This window comes from Pezoporus flaviventris, unplaced genomic scaffold, assembly GCF_033815535.1.
Source record: "Pezoporus flaviventris isolate CSIRO_AGI_PZ_B2104156 unplaced genomic scaffold, CSIRO_AGI_Pfla_v1 ptg000096l, whole genome shotgun sequence".
Lineage (NCBI taxonomy): Eukaryota > Metazoa > Chordata > Aves > Psittaciformes > Psittacidae > Pezoporus > Pezoporus flaviventris.
The window spans coordinates 2,592,284-2,617,682 of NW_026892644.1; the positions used below are offsets into that span (position 1 = coordinate 2,592,284).

At 38.5% G+C, this 25,399-nt stretch overlaps 1 protein-coding gene across 2 annotated transcripts in view; it reads left to right on the forward strand.

Moving 5' to 3' along the window:
* VWF (von Willebrand factor) overlaps positions 1 to 25,399 on the forward strand; it is a 129,745-nt gene that overhangs the window by 63,647 nt on the left and 40,699 nt on the right. For both annotated transcript variants that reach the window (XR_009747415.1, XM_061476446.1), the window contains exons 25-33: positions 449 to 605; positions 1,179 to 1,337; positions 2,428 to 2,563; positions 5,319 to 6,667; positions 7,453 to 7,572; positions 8,798 to 8,941; positions 18,034 to 18,177; positions 19,123 to 19,287; positions 21,542 to 21,585. Coding sequence is in view for 1 of the 2 variants with exons in the window: in XM_061476446.1 (XP_061332430.1) it covers positions 449 to 605; positions 1,179 to 1,337; positions 2,428 to 2,563; positions 5,319 to 6,667; positions 7,453 to 7,572; positions 8,798 to 8,941; positions 18,034 to 18,177; positions 19,123 to 19,287; positions 21,542 to 21,585 (2,418 nt within the window). In the remaining variant the exon portion in view is untranslated. The remainder of the gene's footprint in view (positions 1 to 448; positions 606 to 1,178; positions 1,338 to 2,427; positions 2,564 to 5,318; positions 6,668 to 7,452; positions 7,573 to 8,797; positions 8,942 to 18,033; positions 18,178 to 19,122; positions 19,288 to 21,541; positions 21,586 to 25,399) is intronic.

The window sequence follows — 25,399 nt, forward strand, 5'->3', positions numbered from 1 at the left end:
GCTGATGCTTCAAGAGGAAATGCAGGGTATCACCAAGTAGTAAGCTATAGAATAACTTTTCTTGAGGGAAATTTTATTCTAAAGCCTACAGACTGTCATGTGAAGTCAAGCACAAGAGTTGAGGTTTGAGGGGAGAGGGATCTGAGCTAATGTAATACCATTCAGACTTCATTCTACCTAATCTTCTACACAAGGGGGTATGGGGACAGGGCCCAGAAATATATGAAATTACTCCATAGAGGGAATATGAAGGGACAATAAACTGCACTGTCTGTAGCAACTTTGAGAACATAACCCAGTTTGAGTCCTTGCTGACATCAGTAGAAAAATCTGGTTTATGTGGCTCTTGGAAAATGAAGCAGCCAAACCATCTGAATGGTAAAATATGTCTACAAGAAGGAGACGAAGGAATCACTAAGTGTACTTACCCTGTATTTCTCTTTCGTAGGTGAATCCTGAGCCCTACATAGATATTTGCATGTATGACACTTGTGCTTGTGAATCTATAGGGGATTGTGCTTGCTTCTGTGACACTATAGCAGCCTATGCACATGTCTGTGCACAAAAAGGTGTTACTGTCCACTGGAGATCACCAGCTTTGTGCCGTAAGTACACAAATGAGGAAGTAATGAGGAAGAATTGAGTGAAAAGGTTCAAACTTTTAATAAGTAACCTGTTGGCTCAGATAGACTGTTCTCATCCTGCTCTGCTCCCACTGATGTCCAGAGAAGTTCACTTTTAATGGGACTGGGTTAGTAGCTCACGCTGACATTTCCATTGCCTTTTCTGTTTGTGTTCAGAGCCGTACCTGGAAAAATCAAACCATTCCCTCAATTAGGAGATATAATGGTCTGTGGTACAAACAAATCTAGAGAAAGAAAAGGTTTCTATAATATATATATATAAAATAACACATATATATTAAAGCTTAAAGCTTATTTTTTGCAAGTGTTTTTATCAAAACCAAAATATCTGGTCCAGAGCTAGTATTTTACTACGTGAAAAAGAGATGATGCTGTGGTAAAAACCATAAATTCTCATTCAAAGATGGAGATCTTTCTTTTTCTAGGTATATGTGGTCCACTTTACACCAAGTCATCATAGTTCCGAGGGGCATAGTGAATACACTCTGATTTGATTCTTTTTTTTTTTTTACCTCTGTTTCTTTCACTGCATAGCACAAAGCTGCGAGGACCTGAATAAACAAGAATTAGATTATCAATGTGAATGGCGATATAATAGCTGTGGACCTGCTTGTCCTATAACATGCCAGCACCCACAGCCTTTGGAGTGCCCTCTGCAGTGTGTGGAAGGATGTCATGTACACTGTCCTGCAGGTAGGTCCATCTTTAGCTTTAAGCAGTTACTTGCCTTTTTCTGCTGTGCTCCTGTTAATTGTAGGTATTGCTGTAGAGTTTTGTTGTAGTTGGGTTTTTTTAACCCTCTATGTGTTTCTATTGCATGAAAGCATTGCAGTCCAGAAATATTCACAGATATGTAAGGCTGGACATTGCAAAATATTTGCATGTAGAAGTTAATTCCTTAACAGGCTTACTGATGTGTTTTCACTACAGTTTCTTACTGCACAAGAGGAAGGTAGTTAGGCATCCTGGTTTTCAGTTGTGAAATGAGCACAGTATGTGGAGGGCATGAAAAGTTACCTAAAGGAAAAGAATGAAACATTGCTAGCAAGAACAAGAGAGGATGGGAACAAGGTGGTAAGAAAGGAACTTGTGAAAATTAGGGGCTGTGTAGCAACAGAGGTTGTTGACTATGTGCTTAAAGTAGGGTATGAACTTGTGCTGGACACTCGTAAAATGCCCTGCTTCAGAGCAATTACTGTAGTGGTGGAAACCCATTGCCTTGACCTGCTTACTACCTGCAAGGCTCTGATGCTCCTGAGAGTGCCCAGCAGCCATCCTCCTGAGAGCTTGATCTTTCAGCATAACTGTTCCCAACAACTGTCTCACAGAAACAGTTGTTTTTAATCAGTAAGCTGTTGATTACGAAAAAGGGAAAAGGAAATTAAAAAATACGGGAAATATGGGGCAGGGAGAGGAAAGACAGGCATTAAGGGAAAGAGTGAAAGATAAGCGGGTGAATAAATAGCTCCTAAAGGCAAAGTGAGAAGATAAGAAGGTGAAGAAAGAAGGTATTTTAAGACCCAGAATAGCTATTCTAGGCCCTGGTATCTCTGATCAGAGGGAGGTAGGGGATACTGGGAGAGATAAATAATATACATGTAAAAAGGAAAATGCCATTTTCCCCTGTTGCCATCAATGCTTTGTTCTAAAAATATATTCACCTTCTGAATGGTACTGGCTGTTGCAGATTATGTTTTTTTTTCATAGCAGGGTAAATGCAATGATTAGTTTCACAATAGATGAAAATTGTTATCTTTTATACTACTGTGCTATTTTGAAACAGGGAAAATACTTGATGAACTGTCCCTGGATTGTGTCAGTCCGGAAGAATGTCCCATGTGTGCAGTTGGAGATGTCAAGATCCTGCATGGAAGGAGAATAGTTTTGAACAGAGATGATCCACAGCACTGTCAGTCTTGGTATGATAAGCTTATTCAGTCAAATAGCATGCCTGTTGAGTAGGATGAAGAGGGAGACATGAATCACATCCACATGAATAAGTTTCTGGATGTAACTTTAAATATACCATTGAAGGTGAAGCTTGGAAACCATCTTTTATGTCAGTATTCCTTCACATAAAATCTGAAGATGAAGTATTTCAGTGACAGTAGGGATTACAGAATGTCAGCTGAATTTAAGCAAGTGAAATTCATAAATTCCTTTCAAAAAAGGCATTTTCCCATGTGTAGGTGGCCCTGCTGGCTTCAGATGTTCCATTTCTTTCTGTGTGAGGTGTGATTCAACATCAGTAAAGCCATCAGACTCTTTGCTTTCGCCAGTACGAAAAGAAATCTTAGATATAGTGCAAGATCTGAATGTGCACTCAGCCTAGCACTCGCTGAGACTTTTAGCAGTTGGAATTGTGTGCTGTTATTGGAAAACCGTTTTCCCCAAGATTTTAAGATGATATCCTGTGGCCTGATACTGCACGGATGCATTTCCAAATATGATGAAATTAATGACAGGATGCACATGTTGTGCACCATGCAGAATGAGGGCCATAGGCTGCAATGTGGCAGAGATCAGTTTTAATTCTGTAAACTTCCCAGTGGCATATTATGCCATGGCCTGTAGTATTTGAAAATTTTTTATTCTTTGGATGTCTAGACCCTTGGTGGATATATGATGGATAATAATTTCTAACACTGTGAATACAAGAGAGTTTTCCGTCTTGCATTTTTGACCGTATTTAAAAGTAACTGAGTTGTAAAACTGCAGCAGCTATTTAGCCCAGACTATCACCTTAGCTCCAAGTGCTCTGAACCTCTCAGAAGCTGTGGATGGGATGGAATTCCTGGCCTCTTGCCGGGTCTAACGTAAGTCTGTGCTATAAACGCAGAGCATGAGACTATTAGGCTAATCAATTAATTTTTTATTATTTTTTTTTCAACAGTATATGCAGAGCATCTTAAATTCCATCAAAAGGTCAAAAAAAAAAAATTCTTCATAAATGAGTGTCTGTTCCCTAATTTTTGTAATCCTTAATAATAATTTATCTTAAATGTTGATACACTGGCCACTGTTCACAAACGATTTCAGAACATTAGGAAAACTTACCTCACTAGGGAAACATCCTTTTGCATAGCTGTCACCTAATTTAGATGCCTACACCATCTGTATAAACAATAGAAAATCTTGCACAAAAATGAATTTTATAGCAAATATCCAAAGGAAATTGAAAACTAGAAGAGGCTCATTCATATTAGGATTAAAATAATAAATCTGCATTTGCTAGATGTTAATGCCAAAAGTAGCTGTGCATTCTTCAATTAGGAAGACACTAGAAGCAGCTTGGAAAGAACATAGTGCTTAAACTAAGGGAACTTAAACTAAGCTGCCACGTTGCCAGTCTTGTCCTGGAAAATGGCACCTTCTCCCAGTATTGACTTATTTAGTTGGTACATCATGGGTTTCTGTGGCAGCGAAAACAAGCATTTCTTTTAGTCTTTGCTCTTTCGTAAACTTTTCCTATTCTGTTTCTTGGCCTGTCCATTAAGCCAAAGAAAATGTCTGTACCACCCTGTGCATAATTACAGTCAAGTTCTTTGCTCTGACAAGTGAAGAAAAGAGAATCTTGCAACCAGGAATTAGAAAAGCAGAAGTGTTAAGGCTTTGCTTGAGATAGAAAGAGATGAATTATAAACAAGTTCCTAAAAGGTGAAGGGTGACAGAGGTGAAAAATCTCATGGCAGTGCAGAAGGATGAATAGTGGGAAAAGCAGAGATGGGGGAAAAGAACAATGGGAGCTGAGATGGAAGGGGAAGAGAAAAATGTACTAGTGGAGGTGAATAGAAATGGTGGGGAAAGACGACTATAAAAGAGATAACAGCTATGGATGAAATATGCCATTTAGTATGAGAAAAGGGACTGAAAAACAGAACACAGTAAATAAAAGGAAGATAACGCAGACATAAAAAATATGGAGGACAAACGTGCCAAAGCTCTACCCAAAACAAAATCAAGTTGGGAAAAAAAAAAGGAATGTAGAGCACTTTAGAGGCAGACAAAAGGCTGTTTTTATTTTCAGTACAGTTAAAATCTAGGTAAGCTTAGCCTCTTTACAAAGTCTGCTAAGTCATATCACATCTGAAAGCATCTTTCTTACGCCAGAAGTTTACTTTGTGTTAGCTGCCGCCAGTTTGCCTCATGTTTTTCTTGCTTGTGAAGCAAACCGGATCTGCCAGTTCAGTCTACCAGTGGCTTGTTGACGAAGCTCAATGGATTTCTAGGCAATTTCCAGACACAGATTTTACATATTCTGCCAAAGACTATTGTAAAGACAGTTTCCTCTGACAAACACATCGTAGTTTGTCGTATGTTTCCTGTATCTCAACAAACATACATGAATATATAGGGTTTAGCTGTACAGTACCATACTAGGAGCTGTGGGGAAATGGGGAAGGGGATAAAAAAGTCATAGAATCATCGAATAGGTGGGGCTGGGAAGGACCTTAATATCATCTAGTTCCAACCCCCCTGCCATGGTTAGGGAAGCATCACACTAGACCATTCTTTCACATTGATTGAATTCACATTGCTTCACATCATGTTTTGGTTTTGTTGTGTTTTTGAGATATTTAACTGTTTCTGTATGAACATTCTCTCATTATATGTGGGTGATGTGTTATTATAAGAATTGTTTTTTTTTACAGTTAAATTTGTTGATTTTTGTAGTCTGTGTGAAGGGAAGAACTTAACGTGTGTATCCTGTGAGCCAGTGGAAGACACCATAACACTGACAACCCCTGCTCCAGAGGAGGACATTGAACTGCCACCCAGTGAATACTCTTGCAGCAAGATGATGGACCTGGCCTTCCTCATGGATGGCTCCAATAAACTGTCAGAGGAGGACTTTGAACAGCTGAAGACTTTCATAACTGGCATGATGAAGAAACTCCACATCTCCCAAAAGAAAATCCGAGTGTCAATTCTAGTGTACAGGGCTGGCCCCACAATCTATCTTGGCCTTAAAGATATCAAATCACAGTCCCAGATGAGAAAAATTGTCCAAAACATAAAATACACAGGTGATGAAGCTTCAAATGCTGCTGAAGTCCTTAAATACATCGTGTTTCATGTATTTGGAAAAGCAGAAAGAACCAATGCTGCCAGAATTGCAGTGCTATTTATAGCAAGCAAGTCTTCAGGAAAACTCCGCAGCATCCTCCCAGTTCTGAAGAATAAAAAAATCACAGTAATACCTGTAGGGATCGGGCCGTATGTCAGTGTGGAGCAAATCAGGTTCATTGAAAAGCAGTCACCAGATAATAGAGCCTTCCTACTGAACAACGTGTTAGAGCTAATGGATAATAGGGGTCTCCTCATTGATCACCTGTGCGATCTTGGACCAGAAGAAAGTTCTCTGTTGCAGGCTACATCCACTCCACCCGTATCCAGTGTCTTATTTTCCCCCTGGGGACTTACAGCTCCACCACCCCTTTCAGAAAAGCCCACTCACAAAAAGCTGGACGTAGCTTTTATTGTGGAAGGATCTGACAATGTGGGGGAGGAAAATTTCAGTATTGTCAAGAAGTTCCTTGAGAAGGTGGTCACAGAAATGAATGTGGGACAGGAAGATATTCATGTTACAGTTATGCAGTATTCCGAGTCTGTCACTCTGGAGTATTCCTTTAGGGAAATACAATCAAAAGAAAGTATTCTTGAGAAGGTGAGGAGCATACCCTACCAAGGAGGGAAGGCTACCAACACTGGGAATGCCCTTGATTATATTTCCAAACACACATTTACGGCAGTGAATGGGGGCAGGCAAGATGTTCCTCACTTAGTATACATGGTGTCATCCAGTCCTTCCACTGATGTTATCACACGACCTCCTGGGAGCATAAATGTTATTCCCATAGGCATAATCCCCAATGCAAATATCCAAGAGCTCAGAAAGATCGGTCACCCTAATAATCCCATTATCTTGCATAGTTATAACACACTTATTGAAGAAGCACCTGAATTAGTGCTGCAGTCATGCTGCTCTCATAAAGTTTGGAAAGCTTGGACAGACCTTCCAGGTAAAGTTTGGATGTATTTTCTGTGTAATTTACTCTTTCCTCTGTCCTGTCTCTTCCACTTCCCCCTCACATCACTGAAATTTGAAGGTTTCCTGTATCTCATTTGGTATCTTCTTGTCCAAATGCCAAGGATGGACCATTTATCTTCAGTGGAGGCTGAGGCTGCTGCCCCAGTTCAGCAGTACCAAGCAAAGACCTGCAGCCAGCCTTCTGTAGGCACAGAAGTCCTTGGCTTCATTTTTCAGTAAAGTACAGTAGCTTTCAGATAGGTTGTACGGTGACAGAAGAAAAAAAGTTGTTCTTTTCTGTGTGTCTCAAGGAAGTTGAAATTATACTTCCTCTTTCCTCAAGAGACTTCATTGGTTTTGTGTTAGGTTTTTGCTTTTTTGGGGGGGCAAGGGGTGGGGTGGGAGGGGGAGGAAGGATTTGGGAGGTTGGTGGTATTTTGTGGTTTGGTTTGTCTGTTGTTGGAGTTTTGTTGCTGCTGTTGGGTTGTAGTTTTGTTTTGTCAGGGTTTTTTTTTTCTTCTTGTTTTTGGTTTAGTCCACTGAGAGTAAAATAGCATTATCAGAAAAGCAGGAATTGAAATACCCATGCTTCCCACTGAATATAAAATCTCAAAGTTTTCATTGAAGGGTCATCACTTATTGTTTCAATTGGTCATTATTTCTTTGTTTTCCCAAAATGCCCTTTCTCCTCTTTCTGCTCCTACCAATAGATTACCAGATGCTACTTGTGGTTATCATGTATAAATAACATTTTTTTTTCTTCCTCCTCCTCTTCAGAGTTGTGCAACAAACCAATAGATGTCATGTTTCTTCTGGATGGAAGTTCCAGTATTGGAGCATCAGAGTTTGAGGAAATGAAAAACTTTATAAGGGCATTTATTGAAAGTGCTGAGATCAGTATGTGTCTGTCTTTTAAGTCAAACACATGAAAACGTTTTGTATTCTTTTGCTTATACAGGACAAAATAGCTTCTCAGTATCAGTTTTCTTAATTCTTTATTTTAAAATGACTCATTCCAATTCCTCAAAAAAAAAAAGTTTTTATTGGGGAAATCAGGCTGGTAAAGCTTTTGGTTCAGATACAGTTCAGTTTCATCCTAAACCAAGCTGTTCTGGTTCAGGTGAATAAAGGTTTGATATCGAATTTGGGAAATTGTGTGACAAGAAATAGCTCAGACATCAGCTCTTACAATAGCTTCCGTGTATACTGCACTGGACATAAGAAGTGTGTGTGCCAAACCAGCAAAGAGGTCCTTGTCACAGCATGGAGATTTAGCTGAATCATTTTGTATGGCAGAAAAGCAAAAATATGTGGTTGGTTTTGGTTCACTTCTGGATTAGGTTTGACGCAAATGAGAGTAATAGTTCAAGTTCAGTTCTGCTTCAGGTTAAAATGGATATTTCAGAGGGGTTTTCGTTCAGGGTTGGTCCCACTGCAAGGTTTTAGTCTTTAGAACTGGCATTCCTGGTTCTGATCAGCCCTTTTTGGCTAACGTAGGATGCTGGAAATGACTTTTTGAGATTTATTTCTTGACTTATGTTGGATGACAAATGCTTTTTGGGAGTGCTAGACTTGCTTGCAAGGTATGTACTGATGGGATGTACACCTTTAGTTAGGTCGTTTAGCACAAAGGGAAATTTGCATGAAATGTAGTCGTCTGGGGAACTTGGCCCATCAGACAAATGGGGCATCAAGCTACTGCTCTTGCAAACCAATGTGCACATAAAAAAAAAAAAGATGTTTAGACAATTTTAAAATGGAAAAGGAATAATATTTAGATATTATATGTTATGTATTTGGATATTATAATATTATATTAATAATATATTATTATAATATAATATCTAATAATATTATTTCAACAAATTGGATTCTCCAGTCATGGTCAAGTTGACCTGAGGTAAAATATTGTATGCTAATTTCTGACAGAAAACAAACTGTTTCCAGCAGTATTGCATTTTTTTTTTTTTGCCTGTAAATAATTCAGTTTTGATCGTCTGATTGAAACTGCAGCTATCTAATTGTGCTTAATGTAAAACACAACCGTAGTGTATCCTTTTTATTTATTTTAAGACATTCATATGCACTGCTTAGAATGTGTATTTCTTGCTTTCTCTTTCAGGCAATACTTCGATTCATGTGTCAGTTCTCCAGTATGCCAGGGAAAATAATCTAGAAATTTCATGGAATGTGCCTCAAGAGACTAAAAAGCTTGTAGAAATGGTGCAATCAATTCAACAAAGGGAGCAAGGTCCTACCAGACTAGGTGAGTGATTATGTGGATGTTGATGTTTAAACAAGAGTTAAAAATACCCCAACCAAAACATGGAAATACTGAATATAGCCTGGCCCCAGTCACCAGTTTGTGTCAGTGCTACTCCTAGAATCAAAGAATTGTAGAATGGTTTGGGTTGAAAGAAACCTTCAAAGGTCATCTAGTCTAACACCCTACAATGCTCAGGGACATCTTCTGCTACATCAGGTTGCCCAGAACTACATCCAGCCTGGCCTTGAATGTCTCCAGGGATGGCACAGTGGTATTCTGTAGCAGGACTCAAGGGTTTTTTAGTTCACTCATATTTACCAAGAAATGTACATATTGTACAGTTTCAATTTACTCTTATTAAACTGTATCTGTAGCTTACTTGTATTAGGCTTCATTTTAATGTACTTTGGAAAGAAGACGACCAGTTTCTTTTTTGCCTTGAAGTAGTTCTCAGCATTTGCATTCATTATCTTTTAAGCAAGCAAGACATAATTAAGAAGTGAAGATTTTGATCATTAAACTTTCACCAGCAATTAGTTAATTAGACATTCAGCAGCACAACTGCTTATCCTGACTTCAATAGCTGCTACTGTCAGGTGTTTGTTACTCTGTTCTGAGCCACTGTAACCCATCTGGTTGAAAAAAAAACTTAGCAAAACAGGAGTTATATTCTGGGTGGTTCAGTTTCCTCACCCAAGTTGCTGTTCTGGTCCCACAAGGACTTGGGCTGACACAAGATTAGAGATGGTGTCAGGGAGCAAGGATCACCTTAAAGCGGCACCTTAGCTGAAAAGCTACTTGTGAAACGTCATCTTTTGTTCCAGACAACTGCATTCTGAAAAACATGTCCACTTCAATTTTCATGTGCTAAAACATAACACAAAATTCCCACTGGGTCTGTGGAAATTCAGTACACACACATGTATCAGTTGTAGGTTTCAGCAAAAAATTATTCTCCTACAACATATCTGATCTTTCACCAGATACCCTGAGAATTTTGTTCTTCTGGACTGGAACTGCATATGCTCTGGCAGCCACCAAGCATTAGGGTCCTATAAGAGTTGAGGAGTACACAGATTTTTAGGGTCTTTGGCCTACTTCAGACTGTAAAGAGTTATTGGTACAGAAAAGTGAGAAATAAAACCTGACTTCCATAGTTCGCAAGAGGATTAGCCATGATTGCTTTCTCAGCCTGGAGAAATAAAAATACCAGATGGCTGATGAGACTTCTATAGGCTCGTTGTGGGATAAATTGTTACATACAAATAGATAAGTTTCATGAAGCCTTCCATTTAATGTGTATAGTAAGCTACGCTGAACTACAGGATAAACAGAGAAAACATGGCCTTTGGGAAATGAAATGGGAGAGGCAGCCACATGACATACTCGTTAGTGATTTGTTTATGTCTCATTGGAAAATGCTCAGAGACCACAATGAGGGATGTGATATAATGAACCAAAATGGAATAGAGTAGAAGTAGTTCCTCCCAAATGAAGTAATGAAAATAAGTCACTGTGGTCCTGTCCTGTGCCTTGTAATGTGTATGAATTCAGCTGACTGTGTAGAAGACTCGGCATCCATGGGAAACACATGGTCATTCATGTCTTTCTGTCTGTGCTCTGGCTTCTGAAAATGCAGAGGCTGCTTAAAAAGTGTGGATGGCTCAGTCTGGATATTGCAGTTCCCTAAGTAGCTTTGGAAATCTTTTCTAGCCTATGGAGGACTTGATTACGATTTACCTATCAAAAATATTGTTACTATCAGACCAGCGCTGTCTCTTCTCATTTGCATTAGTTTCCCTATGGTAGAAACACAATCCTGTGTAAACTTTATTCAATCTTTGCTGATCCAAATCATCTTATTTTAGTCAAAAAAACTATACGTGCAGAGAGCTACTGTAGGCACTGTTGCCAGTGCTGCAAAAGGCTTACTGTATAAATGTTCTCTTTCGTTCAACCGTAAGGAAACTCCAGGAGAGAGATACATTTTATTAGTAAGAAATAATGAAAAACTAGACTATTGGAGGGCATAGGCAGCACAAAAGAGCAGCTTACACCACAAAGCTTTCCCATGCTTATGCAATAAAATAACATCAGGCAAATTACGGCTCAAGTGACCTATTGAGAAGCAGCTCTGGGAATATTTAGACATAATGAAACTGTGTATGACTTTACTGAAGAAATAACTGGGAAACAAAAAAAACCAACCAACCAAACAAAAAAACCCAACCCCTAACTGCAAGCAAGAGCTGACTATGTCAGCCTTCATTCATCTAAAAGGGTGATCTATGCAAGAGTACTGAGAATCACATAAACATGCCTCTGTTCAGCATTCATGGGTATTTAGGAAAGTGATGGGGAGCATGCTGAGCAATCCCTGTAGTAAGATCACAGAATAAATAAAACCAGAATGGTTTGGGTTGGGAAGGACTTTAAAGATCATCCAGTTCCAACGCCCTGCCACAGGGAGCACCTTCCACTGGGCCAGGTTGCTCCAAGCTCCATCCAACCTGGCCTTGAACACTGCCAGGGGTGGGGCAGATACAGCTTCTCTGGGCAACCTGTTCGTCATAGTGAAGAATTTCTTTTACATCTGATCTAAATCTCCCTTCTTTCAGTTTAAAGCCATTACACCTTGTCCTACCACTGCATGCCCTTGTAAAAAGTTCCTCTCCTACATTCTTGCAGGCCCTCTTTAGGTACTGGAAGGCTGCTATAAGGTCTCCACAGAGCCTTCTCCCTCCCATCCACTGAAGGACAGGACTACCTCACTTGCTTCCCCACTGCTGTTTCTGAATTGCTGGTGTCAGCTTCTTTCTGAAGCCGGCTTTGGGTGACTACCAGTCTCTTCCCTTCTTCTCATTTAATTCATTATACTGGGAGGTGGTTTTGTTTGCTTGCTTGTATTTTTAGTTCATTTCTTACAAGGTTTGACAGGTGAATATGGCCTTGGTCTTGGTAAGAGAAATGCAGGATTTGTGAACTGCAGAGTCAGAAAAACAGGGGAGGCGGTTTGTGACCTTGTAGCCTGCTTCTTTCAGTGCTGGTAGGCTGTTGGACTGACAAATCTATGTTGCTCATGAAGAGTTTAGCTATTCTGTTAATTGGCACATGTTAATGCCAGGCTATTAATGTGCTAAGAATTGGCTGTTTAAAGCATTGATCTGTGGAATCAGTTTGCAATAGCTAATTTGTTTCAAAATTAAAATAATCTGCTATTTTCAGTTCAAAAACCCCAATTCAATGTCAAGTTAATACTAAGTCAAAATGTCAAGTTCAAGTCAAAATAAGATGTAAAAAAGCAGCTACAGTATTATCATCATGGAGGGTTGTTCCTAATTAGACAAGTCCTTGGTTAAATAGATGCCCTCTGGACTATCAAACAGTCTAGATAGTGTTGGCTTTTCCTATGCTGCTTCAGGTGCTGGGGAATCATTTCTCTTCTTTCCCAGGCAGCTTTCAGTACTTGTGAATGATTAGGACCTATTGTGTCTATTTTCTTTTTTGGTCAAGATGTTGCAGAAATGTTAGTGAAACCACTGAGGCCACTTAAGGCACTGATTCACAGGTTCCTGGCAGGAACCTCCATCTAACTGGAATCCCCTGTCTGTCACAACTCCACAGACCCTCATGGGGGCCCTATGTTTTGTTCCTCATTTCAGACAAAATTGAAGAAAATAACTCCAAAGGTTGCTTTTAGGAAGTTTTTGCTTTCCTTGAGGCACCCACCAAATCATTAAATGTGTGTTGGTTTATTTTCCTTCAGATTGGCTTATTTTGGGATGAATCCTTTTTAACTTTAATTTCTTGGATGTATTTCAAACACTTCTAGAGCACCTTGTGCTCTTTCAGTTCTTTCCATGGTGTTTATAATTGCTCCCAGTCTAATATCTGTGATTTGGATTAGTGTGCCTTTTTGCACATTTTCCCTCCTCTATCCAAATCATTAATGAAATTACTCAATAAGGCAGAATATAGTGTAATTCCCTGTAGGCTGACACTAAACATCTTCAACTCTACTCAACAGATTGCCTTTTATCCTTAAAGTTTGTTTATGTCTATTTAATCAGCTTTCAGTCCTTGCAGGAACCTCTTACATGAACCGTTCTGAAATATTACTGCAGAATATGAGTTTGGCTTGAATGTGCATCAGGTGATTAAAAAAACCAAATAATTATTCAGCTAATTAGCCCTTATTAAATAATCTTGTTCAAGAAGTTTCTTGCAAAGGCTTTTCTGACTGTCAGAAGTTCAGCATCGCAAGTCTATAGCCTTAGCTGGCAGGAAAAAACTGTGCAGTAATGTCACCATTTTCCATTCTCCCCAGACCCCTAATTTTTGTAGGATATCTTCTATTGATTTTGCTTTAATGATATTCCAAACAGACTTTTGTTTTGTACTCTATAGTGTAGTCAGGAGTGTATCAGCACTGCAAGATACATTCATGACTATACTAGTACTAAAAGTATTGAATGCTGGGGAGAAGGTGATGTGCTGTGGTAGCATCCTTTGGAATGACTGACTCACCTTTTTTAAAGCAGCCAATATAGATCAATGTTTTTTTTGTTTTTTCTTTTTATTTATTGGTATTTTTTCCCTGGACATGGCCAGTGACCAACAATCATGCTCTACCGACTGAGCTGAAAGGCTGCTGGGGGCTCGGTACTCCTGCAAGCTAGACCAGTTCGTTCAGTTATGCAGATAAAGGTTTAGATGTTAAAATTTGGGAAGTGCATGTGCACATGTGTGAAATTGTGGCTGTTATACCTGCCAGGAACCAGCATAAGTGTAACATGTTAGGAGGCAGTAGAAGAGGGGGCAGGAGGTCAGAGCAGGCGACCGGACATGCATTCCCCATCACATCCCCTGACTTTGGGAACAAGATTTCTTTTATTGTGTGTCATGCTGCGCTTAGCTCTGTTATTCTCCTGTATGCAGTGAAGGATCTTGGCTTTGAGACTTCCATCTTGATTTCTCATGGGTTGTATGTCTAATGCCTTAAGAACTTATGAGTATAGAAATCGTTCTGCTTCCAAAGCCGATCTGTTGCTTTTCTTTTTTTGGTAGTACATTGTATATGCAAGAAACAGAAACCTTTTGTAACACATGAGACTAACATAATCTACTCCCATGTTCAGTATGTGGGAACATGTTGGCTGCTAGTCTGCATCTCAGTTAACAAGCACACAAAAAAGAAAATCCTTGAAGACATGTAACCCTTAAAGCCTATGGCAAACCTCCTGTTCACTTCACTGGGGCTATATGATACCCCTTGTCAATGCTAGCAAAGGATGTTTTGGCCACTGTCAAATTTTCTTCAGACAAAAACTATTTTTTTTGTTGTTTTATGGAGCAGGATTTAGAGTATTTTTCTGTTAGTGTTTTGATTTTCTCTAGGGTCCATCACTGAAATGATGTGGTCCCATACAGCTAAGCAGGTTTAAGAGCTAGCTACTGCAGAAGGGCCCAGCCCCAGCCTCCTGACACATAGTGCTGCACACTTGCTCTGCCTTCTTTCTGTGGGAAGAGATATGCATTCAGCCTTCAGTGAGCTGAGGGAAGGGCCAAAATGACTGAAAGCAAGGTACTTTGGTTCCTGAAGGAGTGGACCCTTCCTTCTGCCAGTAGCTTGCTATGGCAGTAATGCAGCCAGAGATGTGTTTGCAATGTATATAGAAAGGTCAGAGCAAGCTGGAGTGGAGCCATCAACAGCAGTGGCCCAGATGTCAGCTGCTGGAGGGATGTAAAAGACACAAGGTGGTCTCATAAAGGCTGAAGCCTGGTGATCTGGTCATTTTAAAGCTAGTTTAATTATGTCCAAGATGCTGTGCACTCTCTTTTTGATCTTATGTAGCCTTATGCTTGATGATATTTATTTCAGTGTAAACATTTCAAATTGCCTTGGTTGGTATGAAAATGGCAGATTACTGTTATGTTTCAGTTCACGTTGGTCACTTTACTAGCAGTCCATACTTTTTTTCTTATGGCTTCTGAGTAGTTTGGTATTTCTCTCCCTGGTGGGATCTAGAGGTAAACAGGTGAGAAGAGACACCTTCCACCTTTCCCTCTAGCAGGACAAAAGTTTTCATTTGATCCTATCTTCAGACACCTGGCTCTTTTCTCTCTGGCTTCAAAATAAGGGGAGGCATCCAAAGAGTTTTTAGTACACTAAAACAAATTTTCCACACGTTAAAATGAGTAATTGTTTTTTGGGGACTTTGAAATAGTCCCTGGTTCTATTACAATGGAACTTGATTTCTTTATTAGAAATTATAAAAATAATGGATTTTCCAGTTTACAGGTTTGTGTGCAAGTTTCTGAAAGTTTTCAGAATTAATGGGAGAAATAAAAATGGAGCTGGAGAAGTTGGTGACCACACCAACCACACAAAAATCAAAGTGTCATTAAAAACTGACGAGTACAGAAGTACTTTTCACAAATAAAAAAATGAAAATCCATTTGTAATTCTTGCTGTGTGAAAGTTTAACCTAAAATATTTTAAAGTTAAAACTTGAAATACTTTTTTTAGTAATTCTTCATAGGACAAAAGGGAAATGAATCAGTTTTTTGGCAGAGTGACCATCCTGGAAAGATCTCGGGGACTGGAATATAGTCATATTAATTTTCTGAAATTTGTTTTATCCCTTAGTTTTTTATAGCTAACATGCCATTCTTCATCTAACATCTGCCTCTGCAGACATGTAGAGTAACTGTTGAACAACAAAACCATTTGTAGCAAAGATTGTGAGACAGCTATATTGGATATGAGTTAAATACCTGGGGCTAGTTAATTTTTCTGGTGAGCAATAGTAGTTTGTGAAATTGAATCTCCATTGCCTAACTGATAATGATATTTTAAAATATGTTTTGTTGCAAGTAGAAAAATATTCGAAATTTCAAGGTTTTCACTAGAAGCTCTAAAGTGTTTTCATTTTGTATATAAAATATAATTCAGAATTAGAGTAGAAAGGAAAATCAAATTATATGAGTGAAATTCATCTACATGTCGAAAAAACTAAATAAAAGATAAGCTTTGCAAGAAACAGAATAGAAACATCCCATTTTGTTCCTAAGCACTATTGAAAGCTTTCTGTTGACATTTATATTTTTTCTTTTAAATCGTAATTTACATTTCCAAAAAGCATTTTGATTTAAACAAACTTGCAACTTTCTATTTAAAAAACTAGTGTTTGGGAAAATATACAACCCTCTCTAGATAGAAGATGGCTAGTGGAGATAATAATAGAATCATAGAATGGTTTGGCCTGGAAGGGACCTTAAAGATCATCTAGTTCCAAACCTCCCTGCCACAGGCAGGGCCACCTTCCACTAGACCAGGTAACTCAAAGCCCCGTCCAACCTGGACTTGTAATGGCACATGCTGGATAGAAACTTACAAGAGAAGAAATGGATGTGGATCCTGTTCCTCTGGTAGATATGACAGGGCCTAGCTGCAGTTCCTGATGGGTTACAGCTCTTCTGTTTAGTTGTGAGCATCTGTATGGAGAGATGACACATGAAAATGAGGCTAAGGCTCTGGGGTTGAAACAGTGATAATGGTCTAATGGGGAAGAAGAGGTAGCTGGATAAGGTGGGAAGAGGGTAAGAAGCTGTTAGGGAATGTAAGGTGTATGAGACAACAGGAAAGGTTGGGGAAAACGACAATATTTAAGAAGGCAATATCGCCTCCAAACCAGTGCTGTGGTAAAGGAAACATCAGGGCTTTTTTGAGACACCTATTCAAGGATAGATTCTTCCAAGGGGTAAATTCTTCCTGAACCCCTGATTGATTTCCTGAAAGCCTTCTAGGATATCCAGTTGCTGTTTCCACATTATCAATAGTCAGTGAGCTGAGTGTGCTTCCTTGAGGTTGTCCATGCTTGCAGTAGCCTGGGAGAAGGAACTTTTGCATCTACCAGTGAAAGGGGGTGGATGACATGATGCAAGAAGACATGAAGTGTTCAGATGTGCTAAGGTATTTTGGGGGTGTGCTGGTGAATTACCTATGAATTACCTATGATATGACTTCTAGTATTTTGCAAATGTGTTTGTTATTTAAATTGTTCAGTGAGTTCCTCAGGCAAACATATTTCTGCTCCGTGGTTATTGCAGATTGCTCAGAGGAACTAGTCTTTTAAGTATGTATTATTCACTGTTCACTGTTTACCCTGCATGTCACATCAGTCACACACTATCATTCCTACTTCCTGATAACTTGCAAGCCCAAAGGAGCTTTTAAGAAAGCTGCATATCACAATTCCCAGTATAAATATTTGTGTAAATACATATCTAAATACAAATACTAGCAAAGTGCTGTCTCACTGAGGTCATGAGTTTGAACAGAAACTTTCCTGAGTGTTCACAGATGTTAAATGAAAAAACAGCAGCTACTTATTTAAGCCAGTTGGTGATTTGGTATCTGAGGTAGAATTTGTTCATGTGTTTTGTAGGGTTTGGTGGGTTTTGCTTGGTTGGTTGGTGGTGGGTTTTTTCCTTGCTCTGTTTTTAATACGGATTGCTCTGTTACTGTATGCGTTAGTCTGACATTATGGATTAGTCTGTGTCTGTATTTCAGAGAGGTTGCTGGTAGTAGGAAGGCAATACTTTTCACAGCCATAGAAAAAATGGACCAAATTAGGGAAGGACTAGATCTTTATCTACTAGTGCGTTCAGTTCGAGATAGTGTGAGTTGTAGGTCAGATAGCCACTGGATGTCACTGTTGCTCTGCAATTGGGAAATAAGTGTTATACAATATCTTCCCTTCTGTGTATGCAATGGTAATAGTTCTGGAAAAGGTAACTAGAAAAGTGAGGAGAATAACTTTATCCTCATGGATAAGGAAGGGTAGTAAAATTCCCATTACTTCAGAGATTGGAGAGCTGAGGATGGTCCTCCTGTGTTGGGCTGTATTAATAATACGAGCAGGTTCTTAATAGCTAAGATCTTTTATATAGCAGGAATAAAGCAAGCATTAAAAATCCCTGAAGAACAAGTATTTTCCAGTACTGTATAACTTACTAATACAAATTAATATTTAGTTTTATAGCCCCCTATGAGTTTTCTACCATATGTCTCATCTCTTCATTCACAGGAAAAGCCATTGATTTTGTAGTTCAGAATGCAATGTCGGAATCCCATGGGGGGAGACCCAGTGCATCAAAGGTTGCAATAGTCATCGTGTCGGGGAGATCAGAAGACACTGTGGAGGCTGCTGCGCTTTCTGCAAGAATGAACAGTAAATCTCATTTCACTGTCACTATTTTCAAGCAGAGCTATTGCTTTTTAAATAATTCACTAGAACAAAGGATGTAAAATTAAGGTGCTGGTATGGTCATATAAGTTCAGGACTTACTGTGCGTAATGTTCTGGTAAGAAATAGGCCTGAACAGAATGTGCCTGATGAAGATGACTTTGATTTACTGCAATCTATGCTGAACAACTTCCATAGGCTTCACATATTAGTAGGATTTCATTTTCCAAGGTCCTGTGGATAGACAGGGATGATATAATATTATAAATTCAATACTGTTGCAGAACAGTGGAACTTGAAGAGTTCACTGTAGTAATAATAAATAGAAGGAGAATTTGATCAGATTCTGCACTGACCTATGCAGAAATATGCTTTTGCTATTAATGTGTGCTGCGTGATGTTTTTTTCAAGTTTTCTGGCTGTAGTCTCTGTACCTGAGCTTCCTCAGGTGTTCAGCAGAGGAATATGGACTTCCTTTGTAGGCTGCTTTGGAGCTATTGAGTAAGTCATGGACTAAATGACAAATAGGAACTGTTATTTTTTAGCAGAATGTTTTGAAAATAATCCAATTGCCATGTAACTGGAAAAAAAAGAAAGCACCACATTGAGATTCTTTTGCATTTGGAAAAAAGTGAAGATCACAGAATCATAGAATCACAGAATTATTGATGTTGTCTAAGTCTGCAGATGATCTTACACTTGAGAAAAATAGAGGTCCTTGTAGCTAACACTGTGATTAGAGCATCACCATTTCTGCCTTTAATTGCTTTTAGCCTATGTGGAGGGAGTGATGCAAGATGTGAATGAAAATTAACTGTTTTTCCCAGTTCTTTTTTTTAAGCAAGTAAAAAAAAATACAACAAAGGCCTGTTGTATTTGCAAAATGTCCTGTGCATTTCCCACTTAAAACCTGTTATTCTCTTTTCCTAGGGGTATCCCTATTTCCAATTGGGGTTGGGAACAGATATGATGAAGAGCAACTAAGGACTTTGACTGGGCCATCTGCTGTTAACCGAATCATGAAGCTTCAGAATTTTGAAGACTTGTCCACTATGATCACATTGAACAGTGAATTTATCAAAAAAGTGTGCATGGGTAAGTCCAATAAAGCTGTAACCTCATAACTGAAACCCAGAAACTGAAATGCCAAAACCAGAACAATTTTTCTTGGTTTAAGAAGTCAGCTCCTTAGTTAGTGTTTCACCAACAGTCATCACAAAGGCTAACCTAGACCACCACCATTGCTTAGGGTGTAAAACAAAATCTGAGCCCTTTCACCATGTAGCCAACTGCTATTATAATCAAACAACTTTCAACAAGATTTTAAAAATTGCTTAGGCCTGAACTTTCAAGCTATCATCTCGATAATTGGGGCTGGTCATTAACTGAAGGACACTAGGAAAGCTCAATCTGTCAAGAATGAATGAGGACATGCTTCAGAAATGTTACAAGTTAATTGTGAATAAGGATTTCAAATTACGTATTTTTCTGTGTATATTTATAAAGAATTCAGCCAAAGTGTAATTAAAAAAGAGCATAAGAAAGCATTTACTTTTCCAGGAAAACAAATGCTAGACAAAAAGGTGTACAATACTTTAAACAAAACCCCGTTTATTTGTAGATAGCAATGCTCCCCATGTAAGGAAACTTGCTCCAACTCTGGCCAGTATTTTACTCCTTTTGAGCCCTTGTTCTGTGTGTGTATAGGTATTTATTACTCATATTGTTTTTGTTATTTCTATTACAATAGCATCTATGTGTCCTCTCTGCAAACCACTGTCTCATTGTGTTAGTCATTGCACAGGTTTTCACCATCATTACTAGGGCTTTGTTACATCTCCATTAAAATAAATGGACTTTTTTTCAGAGCCAAGTACCACTAAGAATGAGGAAGTTGCAGAGTGTGCACAGTCCAGCTTAGAGATATCCGATCAGTCTCCACTGGGATCACTTCTGGCATTTTAAAATCTCTCCAGAGCATCAAACAGCTGCCATTTTCTAGATTTAAACAGCTGCCATTTTCTTTCTTTTCAGAATAAGCTTTTAAAGATGCATTTCCTCTCTTCACACTGTAAAATATGTGATTTTCTTGCCGTAAATTACATTGATCCAAGATATAGGAGGGGGAGCAGGAATTTAAAACTATTAATTTATTGCAATCTGTGCTATAACCTGTCAGTACTAGAGGTAAAAGCTTTGTATATTTATGGAAGCCTTTGCAACAGCACAAAGTGTGCGCTCAAAAACTTGAATGATAAGTATTTTATATTAGACACCTAAATCTGAAAAATTTAGTTTTCCCTTTTGCTGCTGGTAAAGCCTTTGTTATGAGCTATGAAACTATCTTCTTTTTTTCTCCCTTTTTCTCTTTATTTTTTTGTTGTTGTTGTGTGTTTGTTTTATATAAGTCTTTTACAATCTGCAAAGTATAATTTTCCCCTCCAGACTCATACAGTTGGATTTCTTGTGCGGAGGGAGTCTTACTTTATGTATGGAAGTGTACCAAAAATAATAGCATTATAAAGGTTTAAAAGGTTTCCTAAATGCTTTCAAAATTCATCACTTGTCTTGGACAAGACAGAGCATATACTGTCTATATGCTAGAATAGTATAGTGTTATATAAACAGTTTACTAGTCAGTGGTTTAGTTACCTGGACACATTGTCATGCCATAGTACTTATATGAAATTACTTTCCTTTCATCTTTAGATATTTTATGAGAGCACATAAACATAGAAACTGCAATTGAGTGGACAATCTAATTGATTATATAAAAAATTGTCCATTACAATAGTGCCTGAATGGAAGGAAACTGAATTTAAGTATTCTTATTGCATCTATTTTCATAATTATGCTAGTTGCCAACAAACCTTATCTTGGGGTTACTTGCTATATATATGTTTCTGCATTTAATAAATGTGTGTGTGCATGGGTGTGTGAATTCTCATTACCTGCTAATTACCAGAAATATTCTCAATTCATAACAATATTCAGAAGTAAGGCTGGACTCTGCTCAGAGCTAAAGCCATGATCTTCTTTTAAGAACCATCTGGGCAGAGCTGTATGCCAGTATAAGGAAGACTGTAGAATTACAGCATAGCTATTGCTCACAGGGTATTTTGGGACCAACCTCAGGGATGAAGCCAGGTAATGCTAGCAGTAACAAATCTATGCATTCTTTCACTTACTGTTGTACACTTTGGACAAATGCCTGCAATCTTCAGGTAGGGATTCTCGCATTCTAACACAAAAAAATCCCTTCTTACAGCCTAAGACATGTATTTAAATAATCAATCTGTAAAGCTGGATAAGGGAGCGAGATAGCTAAAAATGTCTGTTTTTCTTTCAGACCCTGTCAGAGAATGTATAGATGAGGATGGAAACAAAAAGAAAGTAAGTCTATTGGCTGGGTCTCATCCATCTGGTTTTCAAGTTACAAAGTTCATGCAGGACCACAAATACCTCCATAGGTCATCTGAAAGAAGAAGTGTTGGAAAATAGTAAGAATTCTTTTGGAGGGGAAAAACTTTGGCTTTTGAACTGGTGGGATAACTTTGAACACAAAGGAGACTTCCTCTAATGATGCCTGGTCTTGCAGTGCATTGGAATACTATTGGCAGTGCAGAGCCAAAACTCATGTCAGTATGTGTCTTCCCTGACAAAGAAAAATATATTTCCATCTGCTGATGAAAGAACTTCTGAGAAAGCTAGGTATAGCCAAAATAAAGGTGCGTGTATATGGGGAGGAAACATCATTGTCCAGGTCCGTTCCTTCTGTTAAAAATGCAAGTACCTTGTCCTTTAAAATTTTTGTAGGGAGATAATTATTGTGTGATAGTCATCTCTCCAGGGAAAACCACATCTTAAGTAATGAAATACAAGTTCTTAGCATTCATCTACAGAAAAGCTTTTACTAATACCAAGAAAATGCTCAGAAATGTTAGTAAAACTATCTGATGTCTCAAACACAATCAACTCTAAGAAAGGAATGATGTAGATGTTATAAATGGTTCACTTTGTTCATCTCAGGTGAAATGCCAAGGTTTTTGAGCATATATGACACTTTATGCATATAAAAATATTAGCATAATGTTGTTATGAGTTTTCTAATAGAGGTCAGTCATGAGTTCTACCCTAGAATTTATTTTGAATTTCCAGTATATCAAAATATTCCTCTAATTTTTCCCTTGTGAAGACATGACTGTAAGGAAGGATGTGGCTAATAAAGAAATGCTTATGAATTGTCTAGACACAGGAAATACACTTATATCAAAGCTGCCTTACATGGTTGGCCTCAGTCAGCTAGTCAGAACTCAGACAGGTTTTATCTAAATCAAATCCTATGTATAACCTGGTGTCTTTGAGGTTGACAGCCTAATTAAGAAAACCCTGACAACTTGAAACTTGAAAATTAAACTTGAGAAACTTTCTTATTTAAAACAAACAAAAAAAGATATTTCTGTTGTTTATTGATTTGAACTGCATGTATCTAGGCCTCTGGGCTCCTAGAAGCAGATGCAGGTACATGTAGACAAGTTTTGGGAAGGCTAAACTTGAATTTCACAGATGTCAGGTTTAATTTTTGTTGGTGATAAAGCACAATTTCCTTTTTGACTAAAATGGTTTTGGAAGAAAGGAGGCCAAGCTCCAGTGCATATAAAAAGCAACCAAACTTTCAAATGGCAGCCTTTAGGGGGATTTTGTGTTACTTTTTCTGTCAGCCAGGAAGAAAAAGGGTTTTAGAAGGCACTGCCAACATGGTAGCCATTGCTTTTTGGAGCAGGCTGTTGAGCATCCCCTGGTACCTATAGAACACCATGGAAGTGTTCTGCCTCTGGTGTTCAGCACCACACTCTGACAGTGTTAGAGTTACCTTACTGGCAGTAATGTACCATGATTGGTTTCTTACCCTGTTCCAGCATAGTCCACAAATTCACAGGGATGAAAAATCAAGGCTCTTTCCTAATTCAGAAAACAGAGGCTCTTACGTCGGATCCATAATATTTCAGGCATTACTCAGGGAGTTACTTCAGGAGGCTCAGTTCCCCAAGTGGGATGTCTGTCATGCACCTGGAGATTGTGGGAACTGACCTCTTGCAGTTTACAAGGAAACCAGAGTTCTCAGGATCAAAAATCTCAGCTTAAATCCTATCAACATAGTGAGTAATATGATTTGTTACAGCTTTTTAATTTTTTTTCTTTTTTTTTAATTACCCTGGAAATTACTATTGAAGGAAGAGTCATTGCTAAGGTCAATTTTAGTAGCAGAAAGACAGAAGATCAAATGTGCTAGGTCAGGCCAAAAAATCCATCTGATCCCCTGTATTATGTGGCCAAAAATAGAAACTGTGGAAAATATGAATAAGTATATATGAAAATTCCCTGAACTGTCATAGTTTTGAACAATTTGACTTAGGGACTCTCTAAGCTATGAGTGGCACCTTTTTGTGTTTGATAGTGCTCAATAATTTTCTCCTCCATGAATTTGTTCAGTCATTCTTTGAATCCATGTAAGTTTTTAGTACTCATCATACTCAGCTGCAAGAAGTTCCAAGAATGCTAAGTACAGGCCATGTAAAGAACCACTGTTTAAATATTTGTACTTCCCAGCTGACAAAATGTGAATTATTATGATTAATTTTTTAATGTAGTTAATTTTCATCAGTAGTCTGATGCTTCTAAGCAGGCATAAAGGTGATAATAGAAGCTTAGGTACTCATATTGGTAGCACTTTATCATTAAATGATCATTATAGTGATTTGTGTTTTTAGTCTACATATGGTGATAAAACCCACATTCCTAAACTAGCAGTTTCCATAACATGACTTTCCTAGTATTGTTCAGTCCTTGGTTTAGAGAACAAAGAAAGAAGCAAAATTCAGACTAAATTATAAGGTGCCAGCTGATGAAGGTGGTTAAGATATGTGACTCTCTCTTGCAGATGCACAATAAGAGAAAGAAATAGTGTGCAAGTTCAGGTCTGTAGGTTCAGAGGTCCCTTAGAGAGGAAGTCTGAGGCTTCCTCCGGTGTGCTGGCAGGCTCATCGGTTTCAGCAGACTTATCCTTCACGATTTAGAAACCTCTGCTTTTGCTTTTCTTTCTGTCCTTTTTTTTACTCCTACGATTTCACATCAATTGGGATTTAGGCTTTCTTTGTCTTCAGAGTCCCTGCGTTTTCCTCTGCACCAGAATTCTCCCTTTTTTTTGGATCCTTCAACTGGTATTTTTGCTTTAATGTGCTGTGCTTTGCTTTTCCTTTCCAGCTCTTAGATGTTTTCCAATAGATGTCCTGTTAAGGCGTGAAATAAAAACAATTAAATATGTATGGAAGCCAGAGGGTCCTTTGCCAGACTTGCACAGCTGTATATGTACCCTTCCAGGTGCTCCACATTTATGGAGTTGTAGGCAAGACAACTATAATTAAAAAACATTCAATTTTTTCCTATCTAAATGTTTTTTCCATACTTAAAGCTCCTCATGTTACTTTTTCACAGCCTCCTTTAGGCTTATAAATCTGAAAAGGATTAAGTCACTTTCAGGACAAGTTGCCTTCTCAAAGTCCTGGAACATACAAAGCAGGTCCAGTAAATTAACTCGTATTTACTATGTAAGTTTTCATGACTGCAAATCTGGCAGTTCTCTTTTAGATTGATGGTATCACATAGCTCAGAGATGCAGAGCAATGCTTCCAAATCACTGTTCTTGGTTTGCATGTTAGTGCCAAGAATAGTCTGTGAATTATGTTGCGAGTACCTAGGTATTTTATCACTTTGCTCTTCTTTTTCATGGGAATGATAGGTAAACTGAAAAAGGAGAGGATGGGAGACGACCTTGCCCAATAGCGATTTTCTTCCCCATTCATTTCTGCTTGTGGATATCAAGAAATATTATCCAGTTCATAGAACCACTGTCTCGCTTGTTACTGATGTTTCTGGACTCACCTCTGTAGAGACAGGTCTGGAAATGGCTGCTTCCCATATTCAGGGATATTCTTGGGAATGCAGAACTTGGGGACGAATGCTGTTTTGAAATTCATAGAGCCTATTTGCAGAGCTTTGTGGGGCTGGAGGCAGAGAGCTCAGCTTTTTGCAGATATGAGTCTTGAGATATCCCAGATTGTGACCACATCTATTTCTCTGTCATTTAGTAGTATGTAGTGTATGTAATGTATGTAATTTTGCTGCCTTAAAATTTAGACTGTCCTTT